The sequence below is a fragment of the Thamnophis elegans genome, chromosome 5 (genome assembly GCF_009769535.1).
Source record: "Thamnophis elegans isolate rThaEle1 chromosome 5, rThaEle1.pri, whole genome shotgun sequence".
NCBI classification, from domain to species: Eukaryota; Metazoa; Chordata; class Lepidosauria; order Squamata; family Colubridae; genus Thamnophis; species Thamnophis elegans.
The window spans coordinates 12,793,781-12,817,668 of record NC_045545.1 but is presented as its reverse complement, the minus strand read 5'-3'; the positions used below and the strand labels follow the sequence as shown (position 1 = coordinate 12,817,668).

The window sequence follows — 23,888 nt, the reverse complement described above, 5'->3', positions numbered from 1 at the left end:
GAAAGTGGTTGCTCTCCAGCTTCAGCGTACCTTGGAGGAAGCAAACTATCTTGACCCCTTCCAGTCCGGCTTCAGACCAGGTTACAGCACAGAAACCGCTTTGGTCGCATTGACCGATGATCTCTGGAGAGCTAGGGATGGAGGCTTTGCGTCCATCCTAGTTCTCCTTGACCTCTCAGCGGCTTTCGATACCATCGACCATGGTATCCTTCTGCGACGACTGCGGGAGGTGGGAGTGGGCGGCACTGTCTTGCAGTGGTTCTCCTCCTACCTCTCGGACAGGTCGCAGTCGGTGTTGGTGGGTGGGCAGAGATCGTCCCCGAGGCCCCTAACATATGGGGTGCCACAGGGGTCGGTCTTGTCCCCCCTCCTATTTAACATATACATGAAACCGCTGGGCGAGATCATTCGGAGGCACGGGATAAAGTATCACCAATATGCGGACGATACACAATTGTATCTGTCCGCCCCGTGCCAACTCAATGAAGCGGTGGACGTGATGAACCAGGGTCTGGAAGCTGTTAAAGACTGGATGAGAGCAAACAAACTGGTGCTCAACCCAGACAAGACCGAGTGGCTGTTGTGTTTTCCTCCCAATAATTTGACCACCGTACCATCAATCAGGCTGGGGGGACAAAACTTATACCCCTCAGATAGGGTCCGCAACTTGGGAGTCCTCCTGGATCCACAGCTGAGTTTTGATCACCATCTATCAGCTGTGACCAGGGGGGCATTTGCCCAGGTTCGCCTGGTGCGCCAGTTGCGGCCCTACCTGAATCGGGAGGCTCTCACGACAGTCACTCGAGCCCTTGTGATCTCTAAGCTGGAATACTGCAATGTGCTCTACATGGGGCTGCCCTTGAAGAGCACCCGGAGACTTCAGCTAGTACAGAACGCGGCCCGCGCGAGTGATCGTGGGCGCACCTCGGTTCGCCCACATAACACCTATCCTCCGCGAGCTGCGCTGGCTGCCTGTGGATCTCCGGGTGCAATTCAAGGTCTTACTTACCACCCATAAAGCGCTCCATGGTAGTGGATCTGACTATCTGAGAGACCGCCTTCTGCCAATAACCTCCCTGCGTCCCATCAGATCGCATAGAGCGGGCCTCCTCCGTATTCCATCCGCCAGTCAGTGCCGACTGGCGACCACCCGGAGGAGAGCCTTCTCAGTTGCTGCTCCGACGCTATGGAACAATCTCCCCGTGGAGATTCGTACCCTGACCACAGTCCAGGCCTTCCGTACAGCACTCAAGATCTGGCTAGCCCGTCAGGCCTGGGGATAAATTTTATTGCCCCTCCCGAATGCTGAGTGAATGTTGTGTTTTAGTACTTTTTAGTTATCTCACATTTTTTTTTCTCTGTAATTTGTCTTTCACCCCCTTTCCCTTACTATTGTAAGCCGCCCTGAGTCCCCTCAGGGAAAAGGGCGGCCTATAAATGCTAAATAAATACGAAAAAATACGAAAATTGTCAGACAGTTACAAATCCATCTGGGGGTAATTCTGTCTATCCCACATTTTTCTAGTTTATCAAGAAGTGGGTTGTTGTTTACTTTGTCAAATACTGAAGTCTAAATATACTATATCCACAGCATTTTGCTGGTCTATTAATTTAGTCACTTTGTTAAAGAATGAAATAAGATTGGTTTGGCATGATCTCTTTTTAACAAACCAATGCTGGCTATTAGTTATAACTTTATTTGTTTCTAGATGTTCACAGATCTGTTTTTTTAATTATATTTTCCAGTATCTTCCCAAGTATTGATGTTAGACTGATTGTTCTGTAGTTTCCTGAGTCTGGTTCCCCCCCCCCTTTTTTTGAAAATGGGAACCACATCAGCACTTTTCCAATCCTCTGGTAATTTCCCGGTGACCCAAGATATTTTAAAAATATGATACAATGGTTCTGAGATAACATCTGCCAGCTCCTTCAGAACTCTGGGGGACTTTTTTCTGGGAAGTTTTTCTTAGTTCCAAACTTGCTCCAGTTCATTTTCAAACTTGCTTTTGTTAACTTGATTGCATTTTGGGTCCTTGGCAACTGGCTCACCTTTGTGGCTATTTTGCAGCAACTCATGATCATATGACCATGATTTTTTACAGTGTTTGCTAGTTTTCAATGTTCTTTTCTGGTTTCCAGCTAAAAAACGTCCATTGGGTATAATGGATTCATCTAAGTGCTGTTCACTTAACGATCATGGCATTTGCTTAATGATGCCACAAAAAATATTGTTCTGAATACACAAGAAGGAAAAGACAGATGAACACAAGCAATGGGAGACTACATATTCTGATTGCCTAGATTTCTACTGAAAAAGGAAATGCATAAGAAAGACCATTAATGGTTTGAATAAATTATTTGCCAACAGAAAACTGTTTTATCATAAGAAACAAATTACCACATCACCTTTTAATTGTCTATTTCAATTCACAAATTTTAAGTGCCACCTACCATAATAAGCTGGATTCTTCAAAGCTCTGATATAGAGGAAAGTTGATCTCACCCATTCTAAAGCTATGTTCACATCAGTAATGGTGTGAAGCACTATTTCAGCATTTAAGTGCTCAATTAGATGTTTGTGCAAACTAATATAAAGAGAGAGAGAAAAGAAAAAATAAGATACAAATTAAATGCATAAAATATATATTATTACCAGCACATTTCATTCTTAAATAGAGAACTAGTGATTTGGGATTTAGTGCCGAATCCCTTAAATATAGATATTTAAAAGAATAATACATTTAATTAAGTAATAGTTAAATATTAAGATATAAATAGTTGGTTTCACTTCTTTAAGGGAGTGCTTAAAGATATTTTTATGTCACTCAAAGGAAAAAAATGACAAAGCCTGGCAGCCTTCAGCATAGGCCTAGTACAGTCTGATTTCTTCTAAAGATTAACCTGGGTCTCGAATTCTCTAACTTAAAATTTCAGATTAAGAAGCAAATCTTATAATACCTCAAGTACACTGAACATTCTATTCAGGTGGTCGAACAATAATTCTAAATATGAAATTAAATATGAAATAAAACTTGTATTTGCCTTGGTTGCACTAATTACATATTCCAGGAGACAGGAATTCTGCTGACACCTGTTGAACTCATGGTAACTTTTGAGAACATTGATTATGATATATTGTTGGAGTTCTTGATGAAGCTGGAGAATGGAAATCCTGCTTTACTAGGTCTGAAGTTTCTGTTCCCATTTCTCCAGGTATAAAACAGTAGCCTAGGAAGGCTTATAGTCAACTCATTGGGAATTAGCCTGTGGCTAATTTAGCTTGTGTGGTTCTACAAGTTCAAATCTCCAGGACCAGATGATTTACATTCAAGGAGCTGGCAGATGTGATTTCGGAACTACTGAATGAAATCTTTCAAGGCTACTGGAGAATGAGGGAACTGTCAGAGAACTGGAAAAGAGCTGATGTAGTTCCAATCTTCAAAAGGGGAGGTGGATACAGGAAACTACAAAGCAATCAGCTTGATATCAATACCTGGGGAAATCCTGGAAAAGATAATTAAGTAGTGGATTTGTGAGCACCACTAGAAGCCAGCATGGGTTTGTTAAAGGCACATCATGCCAAACAAACATTATTGCCATCTTTAATAAAGTGACTTTATTAGTGGATCAAGGAAATGCTGTGGATATAGATTATTTTGACTTAAGTAAGTCATTTGAAGAATCCACAGCTTACTTCTTGGTAAGATAGAACAATGTGGGATAGATTGGACCACACCAGATATATTTACATTTTGATGACCAACGGCACTCAGTGTGTGGTTCTTAATGGAACTGCATTTATGTGGAAGGAAGCATGCAATAGGGTATCTCAAGGTTCTGTCTTGGGCATAGTGTTCTTTAGCATCTTCATAAATGACCTAAATGAGGGGATTGAAGGGCACGCATCAAATTTGCAGATGACACCAAGCTGGAAGGAATTGGTAACACTTTGGAAGATAGTCTCAAGATTCAGAAGGATATTGTCAGACTTGAGCATTGGGCCCTATCCAACAAGATATAATTCATTGGAGATAAAATAAGGTCCTGCACTTAGGAAGAAAAAATTAAATGCATAGGTACAGGATAGGCAGTTCCTGGCTCAATAATAGTGTCTATGAAAGGGACCTATGTGTCCTGGTGAACCACTGCTTATGAGTCAGCAGTTTGGCTGCAGCTGCCAAAAAGGTGGATGCAGTCCTAGGATGCATCAAAAGAAGGATAACATCAGGCTCATGGGAGCAGTTCAAGGTTGACTCAGCCTTCCATCCTTCTGAGATCAGTAAAATGAGGCTCCAGATTGGCAATATGCTGACTCTGTAAACTGCTTAGAGAGGGCTACAAAACACTGTGAAGTGATATATAACTCTATGTGCTAAGTTATCACAATACAAAAAGAGATGCTGAGGCCCTAGAAAGAATGCAGAAAAGAGCAACAAAAATGATAAGGGGTCTGGAGCTAATCATATAATGAATGGCTAAGGCATAATGAAGAGGCCTAATGAAGAGAAGGCTTAAGGGTGAAATGACAGCAATCTTTCAATAATGTCTGTCTGTTGGGAATCAATATAAAGACTATATAAATTGCATTAGCTATCTTGGCCTTGCCGTGAAGCAGTTGCAGAAGTGATATACTGTATATCCCAGAGTATATATGGTCCACCTTCCTTTAAGCTCAAAGCAGAGATATATAGATGTTACATTTTGTGATGCCTTCAATGTTCACAGTGGCTTCCTTGTCTTCCATATACCAGGTTTTATATGATTTTACATGATTATATAGTGGCTTGGATGCAGATTCAAATTCCTTCATATTTTAGAAATAGAACAATAAAGAATTTGCACATCACCATTTTAGCAGCTGGTGCTGATTTTTCCAACACACAACAGCAAAATAACCTTAAAATACAATTTTAGAGATATGCAGAAATACCTGTTTCCATACTTAGCTTTCTTTTGTTGGAATTTGGAGTTTAAAGGGCATGTTAAACTATGTCAGTTTTATAGTACACTTTAAAACATGGCTAGCTATTATTTTTCTGGGCAGAGCTCTAGAAATCACTCAAAATACAATAAGATGACAATCTAAGCATATATTAGGCATGGAAGCTGGTTTGGGTCAGTCACTTTTGCTTTCAATCCAACCCACTTCACAGAGTTTTTGTGGGGAAAATAGAAGGCAGGAGTATTAACCATGTTTACCACTTTGATACATATATGTATACATATACACGTAAATATACAGATACATGTTCATGTACATATATGCATATAAAAGATGGAATAAAAATGTAATAATAATGAACAAGTCCAGATTATATAAAATGGGGAAATTGTGTAATCTCAAAGTGTTTAAACTTTGAATTGAAAGTAATTGTATTCTAAATTTAATCTGAATAACAGGACTAAGGGAAGGAGTCCTTTCCCCAGATAAATCCAGCGTTTTCTCAGCCCCAAAACTTCTTTTAAGATGCTTAAGGGGAAAAAAAGAAAATAAATAAACATTGGTATTTTCTTATTCTCTCATATTATTACTATTGTACTACAAATGGTTGCATACAAAGGTTTCAACATAAACTTGTTCCTCTTACATTCATGTTATTACAGTAAATATTCCGTTAAATACTGTGTGGTCTGTTTGCCTTATTGCTTACTATTCTGGTTCATGCCTGAAAGACAAAGATTTTCTAAACCTTTTCCCTCTTAGACCTATCTTCATGATCCTAAATAAACATTTCTTTCCAATAATCAAACAAATATGGGCAGCATTTCTAGCTACATACTAAAAACAATTTAAATTACCTGCTTTCTATTGTATCTGCACCATTTAACATATGAACATACTTGTCTCTTGTACTTAGCCTTGTCATGATAACTGCTGTTGCTGTTGTATCAAACTGTGGAAAAATATATATACACTTATACGCATATAGAAAGCAAGCAAACCAAGGTCTTTGGGATTTATAATTCTGAAGGCTTTAGGAAAGCATATTATTATTACGTTAATTCAAGACATTCCCCCATGTCTTTTATTTGCTATTCAAAATCCCAAAAGGGAATTTCTGAAATGTAAAGAGGTTGTAGAAATACTTTTACTTTAATTCAATTAAACACTTTACAAAGATAATGAGCAAGGATTATGTTTCACCCTCTATTAAAATATTATAAATAAGGATAAAAACAGGGGTCTCATTTAAGAGATGATCACTAAGGAATATGGGCTGAACACTGCTCTAACAATTTCTTCATAAACTCATAGAATGAACATTAAAAATATCAAGTTTTAGTTCTATCTAGGAACAGAGTTTATATGAAAGTTGCACAAAATAGTAAAATTGCCAGCATTATACTTCACATACATTTGTTCTTGCAGCCTTGCTTATCAGTTGAAAAAGTTAAAATATAAAATTAGAATATTCTAGCTAGTGTTAACAAAAGCAATAAGAACTGCTAATACTTTTATGAAAGTTCTTTTTCCTATTGATGTTTTTACAGGTTATTGTTAATTCAGAAACATTTAACCTTCCATTTTAAACCCTAGTAACTATATGTTTTCTCTTAAACATAGTTATATTAATTATTCAACACTAGCTCTAATATGCTAATAAAAACTTTGACAATAAGATGGGCAGACATTCATTTACAACAGAATCAATATATCAAATGTGAAAGAGTTACGTGTAGTAGTTAAGGCACTAGATTAGAAAAATAAGATTGTGACTTCTAATTCTCCCTTGGATACAAAGCCTGCTGCTTGACGTTGGTCCAGCAATACCCTCTGCCCTATGAAGCAGGCAATTGCAAACCAATTCTGAAAGCTTGCCAAAAAAACTTCAGGGATTGATCCAGGCAGTAACTAAGAGTGAGCAATGACTCCAAGGCACACACACACATAAAATCAAACATATTAGTGCCAACTTTTACTAACTCCATATAAAACATGCTTTAAGATACATTCATCTTACTTGAGGTCTTCCTGCTCTCCCAATCATTTGCAAAATATCAGTTTCACTGTACTCTTGAAACATTCCTCCAGCATAATGCATTGTTGATTTTATAACTACCAGGTGTGCTGGTAAATTTACTCCCATGGCAAGTGTACTAGTAGTAACTGCAAAAAATCAGATACTGAACTTGTTACAAGAGAAGAGTTTTTAAAAAGTATGGATATAAGTATATTTTTGTAACATACTAGGCTTTCTCCATTTCAATACAATGAAGTGAGAAAAAAGTTTTAAGCTTACTCATTCAATTCTCCATCTTATAACATTATATATTTATATACATTATTATATTTTGCTGACACAACCCTTATTATTTCAAACAAGCATACTGAAATATTATGTCAAGTTGTAGCGAGACATTTCATTTTGCATATATCATATGCAGCAACTGTTTAAGTATCTAGTCCACTAGTGACATATACATCTAAAAGGCTAGAAAGTGGAGATATGTGTAGCTCAGGATTAAAATTTTGAGAAATTGCTGTTTGCTGATCTTGGTTTCTTCTTTCAATGCTTCATTACCGAATTAGCTAATATCATCAGGGCTCTGAACAAGGTAGTAGAGTTCACACATATAAAATTTCACAAACATCACTTGTTTGGGTCAAAAAACTAATAATGTTGCTAGTTTCGTAATGAAATATCTATAAGAAGTTAGTCAGCCAAACTAAAATTCAGAAAATCTGCAACAAAATAGAAATAGCAATTTTAAAAAAATTACTAATTTACCAACAGGCTCTCTCAGAAATCCAGAGTCCCAGATTTTTCCAATTTTGGACTTCTATAGTTATAATAAAAATGAAAAATGACAGTACATAAAAATAAAATAAAAGTGTAAAAAACAGAATACCTCATCATGAGTCTTAATTTCAATATTATTAAGTGAAAAAGGGATAAATATTCTGTCCTCATACTGTGTTTTCCCCGAAAATATGACATGTCCTGAAAATAAGGCCATGCCAGATTTTTTTTGGGTGAGCATAAATATATGCCAACCCACCCCCCTCTGGTCAGGCAGAGCGCCACTCACTGACCCAGCGGTCTCCCGAAGGCACCAAGCCACGCAAGCATCTGTTCCCCCCGGTTCCTATGACTTGGCGTCTTTGGGATACCACTGGGTCAGTGAGTGGCGCTCTGCACATCTGGAGAGGGGGGTTGTGCAAGTACCTGTTCTGCCCTCCACCAGACGCACCACGATTTGGGCCAGCTCTCATCCAGCACTGTGGATAGCTTCTTCTGCAGCTTCCAAACCCCGGACGTCTGCTACCGAGTCTTCCGGCAGCTGGGGCAGAGAGTCTTCCAGCAGCCAGGCCACAACTATAGAGTAGGAGGTGCACTCCAAGAGCAGCCACTGCCAGAGGACTCTCTGCCCCTGCTCCTGGACGACTCAGCATCAGAATTCTGGGTTTGGAAACTGCAGAAGAAGCCATCCTCAGTGCTGGGATGGTGGCAGTCATGGCTCCTGAAGAGCCTGGTGTGGGGACAGGAGGACGTGGACACAGCCTCAGGCGAATGACTGTGTTGTGCTGTCGAAGCAGAGCAACACAGCTGCCATAAGGTGACCATGCTCACTGCCTCCTGCACCCCCAAAACAATACCCCCCCCTGATAATAAGGCCAAAGCCATATTTCGGGGGTCAAAAGAAAATAAGTCAATAAGAATTGAAATATTAAAAGGGCAAGAGATATTAATGGATACAATATACTTCTTAATATGATATTTGCTTTATTAAGGGTTAGAAAATAGAGGTATAGATTAGAAATTGGGAAAATATTATTATGTATACTGCTACATAATATATTATAATTACTATACATCCGTAAATGTTAGAAGTTGAAAGATTATTACCATGTATACCTAAATAGCATTATGTTGTATTGTGTATAAAGTAAATTGACCCAGACAATACACTGTTCACTAAGTACTTATGTATGTCAAAGAAAAAACTATAAAGTTATTAAAATATATTTTTATTTTGAAATGCCTTGTACTCACAAAGAACTGGTATGTCTCCCATATTAAAAGCTGCTTCAATTATTTTTCTATCAGACACTTCTACTCCAGCATGATGATAAGCAACTCCATAAATGAGAAGATCTACAAATGAAATTCAAACTTAAAACATTGGTTTTTCCCCTTATACAGAAATAATTATAGTTTCTCCAGTTAGTATAACATACATACCCCTAAGCTTGGCTTCTTTTATTAAATTTGCAGATCTTTGTAATCTTTGTAAAGAGGAAAATGAGAAAATATGGCAATTGCAATAAGTCATTAAATAAGTACAAAAAAGTAATAGTATTTTTAAAGATCACCCTCTTTGATTTCATCATGGTAAACTTCAAATTGGACCAGGATGAAAAATAGGACAACTCCATTTATCACGTGATAAGACTAAAATATTTTTACTCATTTCATGACACCAATAAATAAACATTTTTTTTTTAGTTCCGAAAAGGCTACAAATAAATTTTCCATTTTTAAAAAGCTGTTCCCATTAAAAATTGTTCTCACACCAGCATTCTTTTTTATTCTTCAATGAATACATATTTTCTCACAAGGCTTGGAGACCTGGCTGTGCAATAGAACTATACAATGGTTTTGTTGAGTGTTGTTGGCTTGTTTTATACCTTGATTGTGAATTGTGTTATATAAATATTATATGGTTTTATATTATTTTATATTTTATACTGTTCTTTTTTTGTTTTAATTGTAAGTCACCCAAAATCATCTATTTGAGATGGGCAACTATAAAAGTGAAATAACAAATAAATTACTTTTTACTGTACTCATACAGAGAAATATTTATATGGAGTATGCAATTAAAGCAGTAAAATTATTGCTTCAAAATATTGACTGCAAATCAATGAAGTGTACTTTTAAAGAATTTTTAAGACTGTTACGGGGTGACTGGAAAAACAATGAAGCTATTCAGGACTAATGCTCCAATTGCTGGTATCTGTTACATGACAACTGCAGAGCATAGAGAGATGATTTATTTTAGATATTTCAAAAGCAATTACTTTACAAAAGGATGAATCTAATTACATCATAAGTAAGTGGTCTGATGCTATTAATTTGCATTCCCTGAAATAGTCCTATGAAAAATATTCTTAGCAAAATCATTTCATTATCTAATCACTATATGCTAACAACTTGGTGGTGCTGATTCTATCGCAATCTGTTATAAATTGATGAGAAGCACAGATTTTGCTACATATAGACTATGCATATGTTGTAATCAGGAGAAAGCCTGCACTACAAGGTACCTTTGTTTTTGTTCTATAGTCATAATAAATTTAGCATCTTTTGCTAGTACAGAAGCAGCTTGCTGAACTCCTTTCCTTGTGGCACAGAACTGTAAATAAGAAAACCGATTGTTTATAATAATTCTGAAATATACACTAGAACATGACAATTGTTAAGGGGGGAATTGTCATGCATACCACAAGTGTTGGCTTTTGTTCAGAATATGTTTGAATAACACTAGCTACTTTATAGTTAAGTGTTAAGTCAAATTTGAATTCAGTTTGATTGCTACTGCAAGGAAATCCAAGCACAACTTTGTGCAGCTTCACTGGACGGTGTCTTTCATCTATTTTCAGGCATACAGCAGGCCTCTTGCCATCTGAAAGCCATTCTGCAATCTTTAAAGGAAAAGAAAACATGTTAGGATTGAAATTGGAAAAAAAAATGCCTTGGGCTGCAGTCCTGAAAGGACTTGCTCAAGAGGAACTGTACTTTAATCATGAAAGCTCCACTGGCACAAATATTTTTAGATTTACTGTACTGGGTATTCAGTGTGCTTGCCTGTGTCATGAATACAAAGTACTGTTCCAGAATTTTTACCAAGATTTACCAGCTAATACAGCTAAATACTGCCTACATGTCTATCTTTCTGGTATCATAGAGTGCTTTCTACTTTATATGAAGATGGGTGAGTAGAGAATGTTTTCTATATTCAAGACATTAGATGTTCTGAATAATATTCAAGTCACTTGCACTGATTTACTGCTATTCCAGGCAAAACGGGAATCAGAAATAAGCATTATGTAGTAAATGAGTGATCCCTTATTTACTCAAGTAGGACATAGCAAACCGTTCCTTCCTCCACATTCATCCAAATAGCCAGTACAGATATCCTAGATGCCTGAGCAAATAGGCAGGAGAATCCATGACTATAAATGCGAGCCATATACATGCAAATTGGGATAACTTCTTCTTCGTCTTCTTCTTTTTAGCTATAAAGGCCAAATATTATGTTGTTTCTGGTATTCTGGCCACTGGCAGGTAGCAATAATGCTGACAGAATTTTCCTGAGGAAAACCAGGAGGAAATTCCCTGTTTTGTTTAAAAAAAGTTATTTTGAGACAAATAGCAAGGAGGTAGCTAGTCGTGAAAAGAAGCAGATCACTCAGAAAGACCAATGGAAAGAAAACATAGAAGATTTTCTTTCTATTGCAGAAAAATGTAAGCAAAATGAAGACTGGAAAAATAACAACACGGGTTCAATAGACTAGTTTCTAGGAAAAACACACAACCAAGAGATGCTTGAGAAGGAGGGATTGTAGTAATAGCAAAGATAATCATTTCTGAACTGCAACTATGGAAGGGCAGCACATCTGAGCCACGAAAATCTTTTGAGAACATAAAACCACTATTTGCAGGAACAATAAAAGTTTCTACGTGATCAGGGTGGAACCCATGGTAAAAGCAGGCCAAAGTATTTTGGCATTTGAGGTAAGATAATGAATTGAGGCATAAACCAAAAATCTGTAGGGAGCCAAGAGGAGCTAAGAGGAAGTGCTTCTACAACTCTGATTGAAGGTTGCAAGATATGGGAGTCGAAATTACTTAGGACAAGCTAGCTGGATAATAGTGAGAGAAATCACTTCTGTCTTAAGTAAGATTAAGGTTAAATTTCACTTTTAGATTCTTTCATTTTAAAATATAGTAGTCTGATGCATTATAGGATCAGGAGAGATATAACAGTGACTGCAAGTCATATCTGAAGAGCTGTCACAGAAGAGAGATGAACTTACTCTTTATTAATGGTTAAAACTATAACTGTGAGAAGGATCTTGGCGTCCTAGTGGACAACCATTTAAATATGAGCCAGCAGTGTGCAGCAGCTGCCAAAAAAGCCAACACGGTTCTAGGCTACATAAACAGAGAGATAGAATCAAGATCACGTGAAGTGTTAATACAACTTTATAATGCCTTGGTAAGGCCACACTTGGAATACTGCATTCAGTTTTGGTCGCCACGATGTAGAAAAGATGTGGAGACTCTAGAAAGAGTGCAGAGAAGAGTAACAAAGATGATTAGGGAACTGGAGACTAAAACATATGAAGAACGGTTGCAGGAACTGAGTATGTCTGGTTTAATGAAAAGAAGGACTAGGGGAGCAGTGTTCCAATATCTCAGGGGTTGCCACAAAGAAGAGGAAGTCAAACTATTCTCCAAGGAACCTAAGTGTAGAACAAGAAGCAATGGGTGAAAACTAATCAAGGAGAGAAGCAACTTAGAACTGAGGAGAAATTTCCTGACAGTTAGAACTATTAATCAGTGGAACAACTTGCCTCCCGAAGTTGTGAATGCCCCAACACTGGAAGTCTTTAAGAAGATGTTGGATAGCCATTTGCCTGAAATGGTATAAGGTTTCCTGCCTAGGCAGGGGGTTGTACTAGAAGACCTCCAAGGTCCCTTCCAGCTCTGCTATTGTATTGTATTGGTATAACTACAGTGAAACAGATTCAGGCTAGACATCATGAGGGACAAAATTGATTGAATGAGCCCTTAACCAGTGGAACAAGTTGCAAATGCAATAATTCATGGTATGAACATCAGATGAAGTGTCCCCTGGAAAATAGATGCTGGCAGCAGAAACACTCAAATGTATTCCCTCAAAGCAGGAGAAAGGATCAGGATGTGAATTACCAAGCAGTATACTATTGGACTAAAATTGATGCAAAAGCCTTGCTGACTGAGGTTTTAGGAAGAAAACGAAGCTGTGAATATATAATTCTCCCTTCAAGTCTTCCTGTTCTGCCTCATTATGATGGGGAGTGTTCCTGCAAGGGAGGTAAGTAAGTAAATAAAAAAAAAGGGAGGAGTGAACAATGTAGGGATTGTATGCCAAGTCCCAAAAGGGTCATCCAAGGTTAAACAAGCAGCAACAGTGTAGGAACATGCTGGTGGTGGAAGATCATTTCAGTGACAATAGCAAATGGATAATTTTATACAATGTGAAAGAAAGTAAAATAAACACACATTTTACTAAGAAAATCATGTGGATAGACAAAATGAAGTAATTGATGATACAGTGCTGGCTCTTTCAGATTGGATAGCACTTAATATTCTATTGAGCAAAAGCTTGAGATTTTTTGCAGTACAAATGGTACATTATGCTAATGTTGCTACACAGGAACAAAAAAACCAAAGCTGCAAAAAGAGAGCTACTGTGGGAATATGGACTGTCAGAAGCTTAAACATAGGAAAGCTCAACACAGTGAAAGATGAAGTGAATCAACTATTTGGTAAGGTGCTGTGAAGAGTCCTACCTACGAAGACCAGAACCATGTTAGCAATAGTTTCCCCCAGGACAGGCTATGGAAGCAAAGGTTGGACTTTGAAAATGCTGGACAGAAAACGTTTTGGCCATTTTTGAGCTTTGGTGTTGGAGAAAACTCTTGATCATATCATGAATAGCCCATAAAACAAACAAATGGTTCATAGAATAGTCATCCAGAATTCTCAATTCAGGTAAAAATGACATTGAAATTGTAATATATTGAACATATTATGCAAAATCTACTACTGGAAGAGTTGAAGGCACTAGTCTAGCTATGCTTATGCTAGCTTATGCTAAGAGTAGACACTGACTTGTGCAATTGAATAGAGATCACAGTGTGAAACATTAACATTCACTGTGCTGAGCACATACTGTACGTTACAAACTTATGACACATCAATGCATTTTGGAACACAATTAGATTGTCATAATTAGATTGCCAGTACTGTAACCTGTATCTATATTCAACAAATATGAGAGAACTACAGAGTTTGCCCAATCAGCATAGCTTTTTAAATTCAAAGTACTATAATTGTCCTTTCCTTTCCTTTCTTTTTGGGATATTTGATTTTGGATAGCAAGCAGCTGAAAAGAGAGAGAAAAATCTTTTTGAAATCTTAAGTATAAAGTATAACATATTAAAAAAGTTAATTCATGTTTCTTACGTCTTCTGCATTTGGAATCGTTGCAGAAACTGCCACAAATCTCATGGGAAATACTGTGCTAGGATTGTCAGAACTTTGTAGAAAAGAAGACTGAATAGTTTTCATCCGGCTGACCACAACTTCAAGAGTAGCACCCCGGCTCTCATCTTTTACAACATGTACCTACGGAATTAAATACAACATCTAAAACATCTACTGCTTTCCATCATTATATTTTAAGTCATCAGTTACTACTTTACCTCATCAATGAGGATAAGTCTCACTAGCTGAACTAAAGAGTTATCTCTCCACTTTCTAGTCATGCTATCCCACTTTTCCTAAAGGATAATAGAAAAAAAAATATTGTAGTACAATCTAAATTCACCTGTTTTATAGGATTAAAATACTGTTGGAACTGTCAATCACTATTATTCCTATGCCTAGCAATCAGCTTTAGCATTATAAATATTAACAATTCTTTCAATATGTTTTTGTTTTGTTTTGTTTTGTAAAAGCTAGCAGCATTTTTATTTTTAAAAAAAGTTCCGCAGATCAAATTCAAACAGCATTTCAGAGTAATCTAATGCATTGTATGAAGTAATGCTGCATTTTCACTTTTCAGATATAATCATTGTGTAGCTGATGCTACTATATGCAGCAGCAAAGAAGCCTTTCATGCATGCCTTGTGACCAAATCATAGTGAAACTATAGATAAATCAACTGGAGATTGATCAGACTTATTTCTAAACAAAAATATAACTTGAATGGTACTGAATATTTCTAGTCAACAAAGCAACATTAACTAATTTTTGAAACTTACTGGTGTAGTCAAAATAATGTGAGCATGCTGTATCTCAAATAAATCATCCACTGCTGTATCTCCTGTTAGCTCCTTACAGATGAGTCCAATGGGTCCAAATTTTTCTTTCCAATCATCAAAGCGCTGACTGCAGAGAGCTTTTATTGGAGCCACTAAAAACAAGTTTTGTGAGAGAACAAGACACCCACAAAATAAATCCAGTACAATATCTCCAATACATTTCTACTCCCCCCACCCCCCTCACAACTTCACATTTCTTTGAATGTCCCAGTTCCTTTTAGGGATATACTACAATGATTTTTCATATACTATGTCTTCTACTTTTTTCACCGAGCCTTAACTGTATACTCTTTAAAACTTTTCTCTAAAGTTTTTTAAAGAGCATACTTTTTTGGTTTAGTAGTTTCTATACATTTACAAAATAAGTGTTTTAATAGAAAAAGGCAATGAAAGCAAAGAAAATCCCACTCTCTGAGCAGAACTATTTCTGCCTCTCTGTGCAGTGCAGAAAGAGTGCAGTCCAATCATTACATATCACTGCCTGCTTAAAACAAGGGCCACTTTTCTCTGTGTAGCAGAGGTGGGTTCCTACAGTTCGCACCTATTCGGTAGAACCGGTTCATCAAATCTACCGAACCGGTTAGAAGAGGTTCCACCAGTGGACCCGGAAAGCAGGCCACACCTACAGAAGAGGTTCCAAGATTTTTTGAAACCCACCACTGGTCCTTGGATATGATTATTCTACACTATCATGCTCATATTTATAAAACTCAGTGCCTCTGTGAAAGGTAAGGATGACTACTGCGTTTGTGGTGCAATCAGAACATTGCGTCTGTTGAAGTTGTTTTAACGCAAACCAAAGATGCCTTTTAAAAAACAAGTTTACATCATATTCTTATGCAGGCCAGTGCTGTGTGTGAGGTAATTTAAGGTGGTTCTGGCAAGTGTCGTTGGCATTTTCATATCCAGTCACATGGGTGGCAAGCCACTCCCACAAAGGAGGCCACACCCACAGAGTAAGTTCGAACAATTTTTGAAACCCACCACTGCTGTGTAGGAAGAATTTCCAGTATAAAGTGAGAGAAGCAAAATTTAGACCAGAAGACTAAGCTTTGGAGGAAGATCTTCCTATATCTGCAACCTTACTAATTTAATCATATGACAAAGGGGCATAAGTTTCTAACTACTGGCCTAAGGGGCCTTCCAAAGCAAGACCTATGAAAAGATAAATCAAAACCACACTATGCACAACTCTAAAACAAATAAATAAATAAATCATCATTAAAATACATAAACATAGGGGTTTTTTTTGCTGCCATAAGGCTACATGGAATAACCAAAACAAGCAAAAACAAAATAGTTTTATGACCAGTAATAATAATTTTAACAAGTAGTATACTTACTATATACAATTTTAATATTTAACCAAGGTATTGGCACTTTGATTAATAATCTGGTAACTGCAAGCTCAAACATCACAGTTTTCCCAGAACCAGTTGGTGCACAGATTACAAAATTTCTGTCTGTGTAAAGAATCTACAAAATAGTAACAAATAGTAAAATATAGCACAACAGCCAACAACATCCATTTTGACTTTTTAAAAACTCACTTTTTAAGAAACATGAGAAGCAAAGGAGCCTAAACCAGAATATTTTCTTTCTTTCTTTGCATTTGCCACTGAACAATTGTGAAGAATATAAGGTATTTAAAATGATTATGTGGCATGGTCTGAAACAGCATTGCTAACATAAAACCATTTCTCAAGTCCAAGGAGGAAATAGTGCACATAGGAGAAAAAATTATATGCAATTTATTTATTTATTTAGCACATGATATATCACACATGGACTAGCAATATATATTAACATTTCACCTATATTAGTAAAGCACAATAAAACACAAATATTAAAAAGAACTATGTTTAAGTATAAATGTCTAGGTCTGTGATGGTGAACCTATGGCACGCGTGCCACAGGTGGTACACAGAGCCATATTGCTGGCATGCCAGTCGTCACCTCCGATGTGCATGTGTGTGCTGTCCAGCTGATTTTTAGCCTTCTGGGGGGGCAGGGGAGGCCATTTTTGCCCTCCCCGAGCTTCAGGAAAGCCTCTGGAGCTTGGGGAGGTAGAAAAACAAGTCCAACGGGCCAACCGGAAGTTTGTTTCCAAACTTCTGGTTGACTTGTTGGTCCTGTTTTTCACCCTCCTGGGCTCTGGAGGCTTTCCTGAAGCCTGGGGAGGGTGAAAACGCCCCCCTCCAGCCCCCTGAAGCGCTCTCCAGAAGGCAGAAATGGATTGTTTCGAAACTTCTAGTTGGCTGTTGGGTCCGTTTTTCACTTTCCACAGGCTTCGGAGGCTCCAGGGGGTGTTGCACACGCATGCGCAGGTGGGTGGGATGCATTCCATTGTGGGTCTGGGCACGCATGCACAATAGCACACAGACACACAATTTTGGCATACCTTTACAAAAAGGTTTGCCATCACTGGTTTAGGCTACCTAACCATTGAAGCACAGCATCACTTATATTTAAAAAATCAGATACTGGACAGGTATATGCCCTCAGCTTATAGCAGGTCACAATGTGATCTACAATTGATGTGGGACCCTGTAGTCACACTGAGGGGAGGATACTATGCCCTTCTATATAAAGAATGCTGGCAGATGCAGTGTGAGGTACAAATCCTACTCAGGATTGTCCATTGTTGGCATGTTAGGTCAAAGTCTGGCACCTTTTTTGTGCAGTCATTTATATGTCTACCTATGTCTGAGCATTCAGCGACCCACTTTACTTTCCATTGGGAATCAATGTTAAAATTGTTGTGCAGATGTTGCGCAGTGGGGGCTTCCTGGATTTGAGTCTTTCAACAGATAAATATCTTTAATTTTTAATCTGTCTTTACAAATATACAATAAAACTTGTTAATCATATACATTCCTATCAATATAGGAGTTTGAAATACGTTATTGTCCTTTATAAATTGCTTATGGTATGATCTTATAATGTTTATTAAAAGGTAAATCCCGTTAAATTAAAAACGTCATTCGATTGTAGTTTTGGGCAATTATGGCATCTAAAGAGATTTTGGAAAAGATATCTTATAAATTTACTCATTATATTCTAAAAATATTTATTTCTTTGCTGCTTTAGCAAGGGCCACAGCGAGGAAAAGGAGGTTTATTGAGATTTTAGCATGCTGCTATAAGTACTAGCGGAGATATATTTTGATAGAAGACAACAATGTGCAAATTTCTGGAACATAATATAGTGTGATGCTGCATTTCCACCCTAACTTCCTGGTCTTGAAGAAGGTGCTTAAGATCCTACTATTTTGCAGGGCATTTGGGTGTTAAGGATGGATGGCTACGTCTGATTATTTTTTTTGTTTTTGTTTTTGTTATAATTACTTCCTGAGAATGTAAGAATAGTTTAATATCAGTATTATAATAATTAGGTCATACTTACATCATCCAAAGCCTTAGACTGAATAAAATTAAAATAAGGGAACTCTTTGAAAATATTTCTAAATTGAGTGGCTTAAAACTTGTATTAAGGAGACATTTAGTGAAGCATGGTACAATTTTATCTAAACATAAGAATAAATCCTTCTAATTTTCCACAATTATTTCATTTCATAAACTAGGTCTTAAAACAAAGGAGAAAATGCAAGAAAAAACTGAAAGAAGAAAACGGATGTCTTGACGAAACTCTATAATAAATATTTATAAAATTACTGATTAAGTTACCAAACATAAACATTATTCATTTATATGGGTAAACTAATCCAATGACCCTGCCATGCTAGTGGACCGCTAAAGCCATATAATAGTACACAATCTATGAATAACATAGAGATGTTTACTGTGGATAATGACCCTTGCCATAATGATGAGTTTGCTCAATTAGCTTTCCTGATATTATGCAGCCATATATAGGAATCCCTTTGCCACATGATGAATTTTTGCATTTTAAAAGTGCTATTATTTACATCCAAGAAATGTTATATAGTTATAGCAATAACTTATAAAAGGATACGGATTTCAGTCACAGGCCTCAAAACCACGGTGTCATTTTTAGATATTACTAGTAACAAAACAAAACAAATACTAGATTTAATTTTCTTTCTTTCTTATTCACATACACATTATACTTGATCTTAGCTAATATTTATTTAAACAGCACAAATAAAAACATAATAGGTTAGATTCTGACCTAGTTGTACTTGGTTGTGCAAATTAATCACTGGGAGAGGGTAGATTAAATATTGATAACCTGTACAAATCTTGATATGTTTACAACATGAAAAATTTCCAATAAAAATTGCCAATATTACAGCTTGCTAGGTTAATAGACATGCTGAGGACAGGCTGTAATCCCATTGGCAATGATGTAACATTGCTGTTGGTTGGTGTGATTGTTGAAGTCAGCCCCATCAATAAAGTAAGTGACAGAGGAAACCAATACTGGGAATAGCAATGAAGTGGTGAAGGAGAAAGTTACTTGTCAGCTGTTTCCTGGTATGATAAACAAATATGCCATTTCTGATGTCAGAGAAACTTTTAACATCTAGTCCAGTCAGCTTTTGTACAGAACTAGAAAGGACTATCAAATTAAAACAAAATACTTTGGACCAATTTTTCTTGAATCTAAAATTTTCCATAGGGTTATCTGGTGAGACAAGTGTTTTGTATTAATTTGAAATCTGCAAATTATGATTCCATGGTTTATACAGTACAACAAACATATTCACAAAATGTAATTTACAAGAAGATAATGCTTGTAAAAAGCTTATTTGAAGGCAAAAATAAAATATATTACTATTCCAATGTAAATAATTTCTAACCCTAACTTAATTTTATAATTGTTGCTGGGTGCTTCTATGATGGGTGCTTCTAAACAAAGCTTTTCTGATATAATCAAACTTTCATGATTTACAGGATTTTGTAAGTAATCATCTGTGTTTTCACACTATTCCTTCCATTCTTTCTTGTTAGCAAGTAAACCTCTAAGACAGAAAAGACATATGTCTTTGAATACCAGAGGTGGCTTCCTACCCGTTCGGACCAGTTTGGCTGAGTAGGTAGTAACTTGGGCTGCCATGCCTCCGAACAGGTTCTCTCGGCGGCACCATAGGCACCGCCATCTTGTTTTTTGCTTCTGCCCATGTGCAGAAGCATTTTACATGTGCACATAGCGTGCATGAAGCACTTCCCTGAGCAAACCGGCAGTAGCAGCAGCCAGAACCCACCCCTACACTGTACCCCAAATCCCTGCACAGTTAGGTTTTTTAAAATGTCATTCAAGTAGTCTTGAGTAAATGATGGTAACTGGTACTGAAATCACATGAGATCACAAGTTCTGGCACTTCAGGTTGCTATCATTAAGTGAATCCCATGCTATTGCTAAGCATGTTAGGTGACTGCCATTTGTAACCTCCTATCAGTTTCCCCATTGACTTTGCTTGTCAATAAGGTCACAAATGGTGATCACATGACCACAGGATACTGCAGCATCATAACTGTGCATTGGTCCTACTGTAAGTATCACTCATTCAACATTGTTGTAAGTTTGAATGGTCACTGTATGAGTGGCTGTTAAACAAGGACCACTTATACTTTAATATTTCTTCATGGCTCTATAACTAGATCAAACTATAAGAATGGAAGCAAAAGAGAAAATAATATGTGAAGGTATAAATAATGATAATCAATTTGTCTTAAAATAGAGGAATATTCAACTCTGCGTGACTGGCATTTTCTTGTACCCTATTACAACAACTATCTAGCTTATGTATATATTTTTTGCAATTCATTTTTTTTTCTGATTTGTGTTTATCTAGTTTACTTAATTTATCCAATTTATCTTTTACATAAGTAGTGTAGCCCTAATCCTAACTTTTGTTTTACATAATTCTAATATATTAACCTGTTTCTGAATCTGATTCTGTTCATGAACATACATTATTCATAGTTGTCTCAGGAGAACTGTAATTTAAGTACCTTTTGCCGGAAAAAGTGTAGAAAAAAATATAATTTACCTTCCGTACTAGAGATGTCTGAAATACGTGGAAATGATGGTGCTTTTTTAATTTCTTTTGTATTTGCAGAAGCAGAAAAAGTATTATTTATAGAAAGATAATTAAAATCTGAATTTTGGGCTATCTGCATATCATTTTTCCATAAGTCTTTTTTCATCTCTTTGTTGTTAATAATATTGCAGTATGTATCCATTTCTATCTTTGTACTGGCATTATTTGCATATGTATAAGAAGTTGGTTTAAATAATCTGTAAGGAATGTAAAGGATTTTTTTTATAATATACATAAACACACTTTTTATATGACAATTATATATATTTGCTGTGTTGCATTGTTTCTAATAATTAATTTTAAAACCTTATAAACAACTTGCTGAATTTTTCAGAGTTTAAGACACAACTTTTTCCCTCAAAAAAGAGGCTGAAAATCTGGGTGCATCTTATACACTGAATACAGCATTTTTTTGCCTCCTGAAACCCCACCCCTTCACCAAAATGGCTGTGTAAAGCCGTTAAGAGGCTTTCAGAATGCTCCTGGGGGCTGGGGAGGGCAGAAATGAGAAAAACAGGCCGTTTTTTTTCCTCAATTTTGCCCACCCCCAGGTGCACTCTATAAGCCTTCTAAAGGTTCTGCACAGCCAATTTTTTTTTGACAAAAAATGGGGGCGTTTTTTGCTCTTTTGGGGGGGCACCCCCAAGGAGCACTCTACAAGCTGCCTAAAGGCTATTCATTCCCTTAAAAAAAAGGACCATTTTTGCGGAAAATGGGCCATTTTGGGGAGGTCTGCAGAGTGCAAAAACTTTTTTAAAAAATTTGCTTCTTCAAAATCTTGATGCGTCTTATACTCCGGTGTGTCTTATACTCTGAAAAATATGGTATATAACTTTGATTATTCAGTTGACTGGTCCATTAGCAGTACATGTAAGTATTGTATGTTCTCTTGTTGACAGGTATTACTCAGATCATCTCTCATATATATCTTGCTTTTTCAGCCCACCATAACATCCATTTCTACTGAGCTTCTGAAAAATAATATTTGGATATTGCAAGAATAAGTATTCCAAAGTTTTCAAAGAACTGAAGAAGAAAACAGAAGGTAACAAAATATTTCATTCTAACATACTCCCTTTTCTGTTTTCATTTCATTACATTGTTTATATCTGGATACTTAATGAAGGAAAAACTCAATGATTGCTAAACATTAAAAATATGTATTCCTGAGAATCAGGATTCATCAAGTTCACATTAAATGAACTCTTCCTAGCTAAAAGTTACTTAGACTTTCAGAACAAATTCCTGAAAAAGGACAATCTAGTATCCTAAATCACCAAAGACCACTTTCTAATACCACAGTAATGGGATGTTACATTCCCATTCATGTAGTAAAATTTTTATGACTAACTTCTATGAAGATTGGGTTACAAAATCTATATCCTGTAAAATGCCACAGGATTATGTCTTTGTGAGCAAACTGAAGTGTGATGGCAAATCAGTTGTCCCAAAAGTGAAATGTTTCACTTCTCTTCCAAGAAGCTTCTTCAGTTCTAATTGACTGGTGGGGAATGGAAGGATTTATATTATTTGCAGTCATCTGGTTGTTAGCACTCTGAGATTCAGTACTTAATTCTCTGAGAGTCATTGAGGTTACTTGGTGATTGATTTGTATTTTCAGAAGTATCTGAATCAGAGTGTAAACAGGTGTGGAACTTTCTTGGGATGATTTCAAAGAAAAAAACAAGAAAGTCAAATTGCCTTTTAGAAAAAGCATCTTTGGGACAACCATGACCTAGATGATAAGAATCTCCATAGACTTTTTGGCAAATCAGCTGGTTTTTAACTAAATAATAAACTAAATTATGTGTTTAAACCCTTATAAAAGGTGTTTTGCCTAAGGCAAATCCAACTACTATACTAAAAAAATGTTCCCAGATATTTTACATTTAAAAGAATAGTAATATAGTTCTGATAATTATTAAAATTGGCATAGAATCATACCTTTTCCTGAATGTTGAGTAAGCACTTTCATCACCATCATCTTCTGGAAAATTAATTGATATTTATTTTCCAAAGGACTCTATAAAACAAGTTCTGCTTATGTTCTAATCAAGACATGGAGAACAATGGATCTGATTCCAAGCTGTTGCCCCCAAAATGTTATATTCTTGCCCCAAATTTAGCCTGTAGTTACTATAATTCTCTTTCTAAAAAGTCTTCTAACATACACAATATCATGCTTGTTATTAATCTATCAGTTCAATAATGATTATATGGTATTCATTTTTAAAAAAATTTACATGGATAAGGGACGTGGTGGCTCAGTGGCTAAGACGCTGAGCTTGTCAATCAGAAAGGACGGCAGTTTGGCAATTTGAATCCCTAGCGCCACATAATAGCGCTGTCGTTACTTGTCCCAGCTTCTGCCAACCTAGCAGTTAGAAAGCATGTAAAAATGCAAGTTAAAAAAATAGGAGCCATCTATGGTGGGAAGGTAACAGCGTTCCGTGCGCTTTTGGCATTTAGTCATGTCGGCCACATGACCACGGAGATGTCTTAGAACAGCGCTGGCTCTTTGGCTTTGAAACAGAGATGAGCATCACCCCCTCATCAGGAACGACTAGCACATATGTGCGAGGGATACCTTTATCTTTACCTTACATGGATAACACATTTTTATGTCTTATATGCATCTGTCATGCATAATATTCTTGCAAAATGTACATAGCAAATTATAAATTCAAACTTGGTTTCACTTTAAAATATACATTCAGAACACCACAGTAAAATGAAGAAAATCTAAAAGAAAGGAATTCC

At 36.6% G+C, this 23,888-nt stretch overlaps 1 protein-coding gene across 1 annotated transcript in view; it reads right to left on the bottom strand.

Moving 5' to 3' along the window:
* The window catches only part of HFM1 (helicase for meiosis 1), a 55,487-nt gene extending 32,375 nt beyond the window's left edge, over positions 1-23,112 (bottom strand). Inside the window, 16 exon segments of the mRNA XM_032217712.1 lie at positions 2,452-2,585; positions 5,800-5,894; positions 6,963-7,108; positions 8,997-9,098; positions 9,186-9,229; positions 10,271-10,359; positions 10,448-10,648; positions 14,241-14,402; positions 14,480-14,557; positions 15,041-15,192; positions 16,444-16,576; positions 18,506-18,576; positions 19,076-19,123; positions 21,078-21,325; positions 22,698-22,755; positions 23,073-23,112. Coding sequence (XP_032073603.1) covers positions 2,452-2,585; positions 5,800-5,894; positions 6,963-7,108; positions 8,997-9,098; positions 9,186-9,229; positions 10,271-10,359; positions 10,448-10,648; positions 14,241-14,402; positions 14,480-14,557; positions 15,041-15,192; positions 16,444-16,576; positions 18,506-18,576; positions 19,076-19,123; positions 21,078-21,325; positions 22,698-22,755; positions 23,073-23,112 — 1,801 coding nt within the window.
* Between the last annotated feature and the right edge of the window lie 776 nt (positions 23,113-23,888).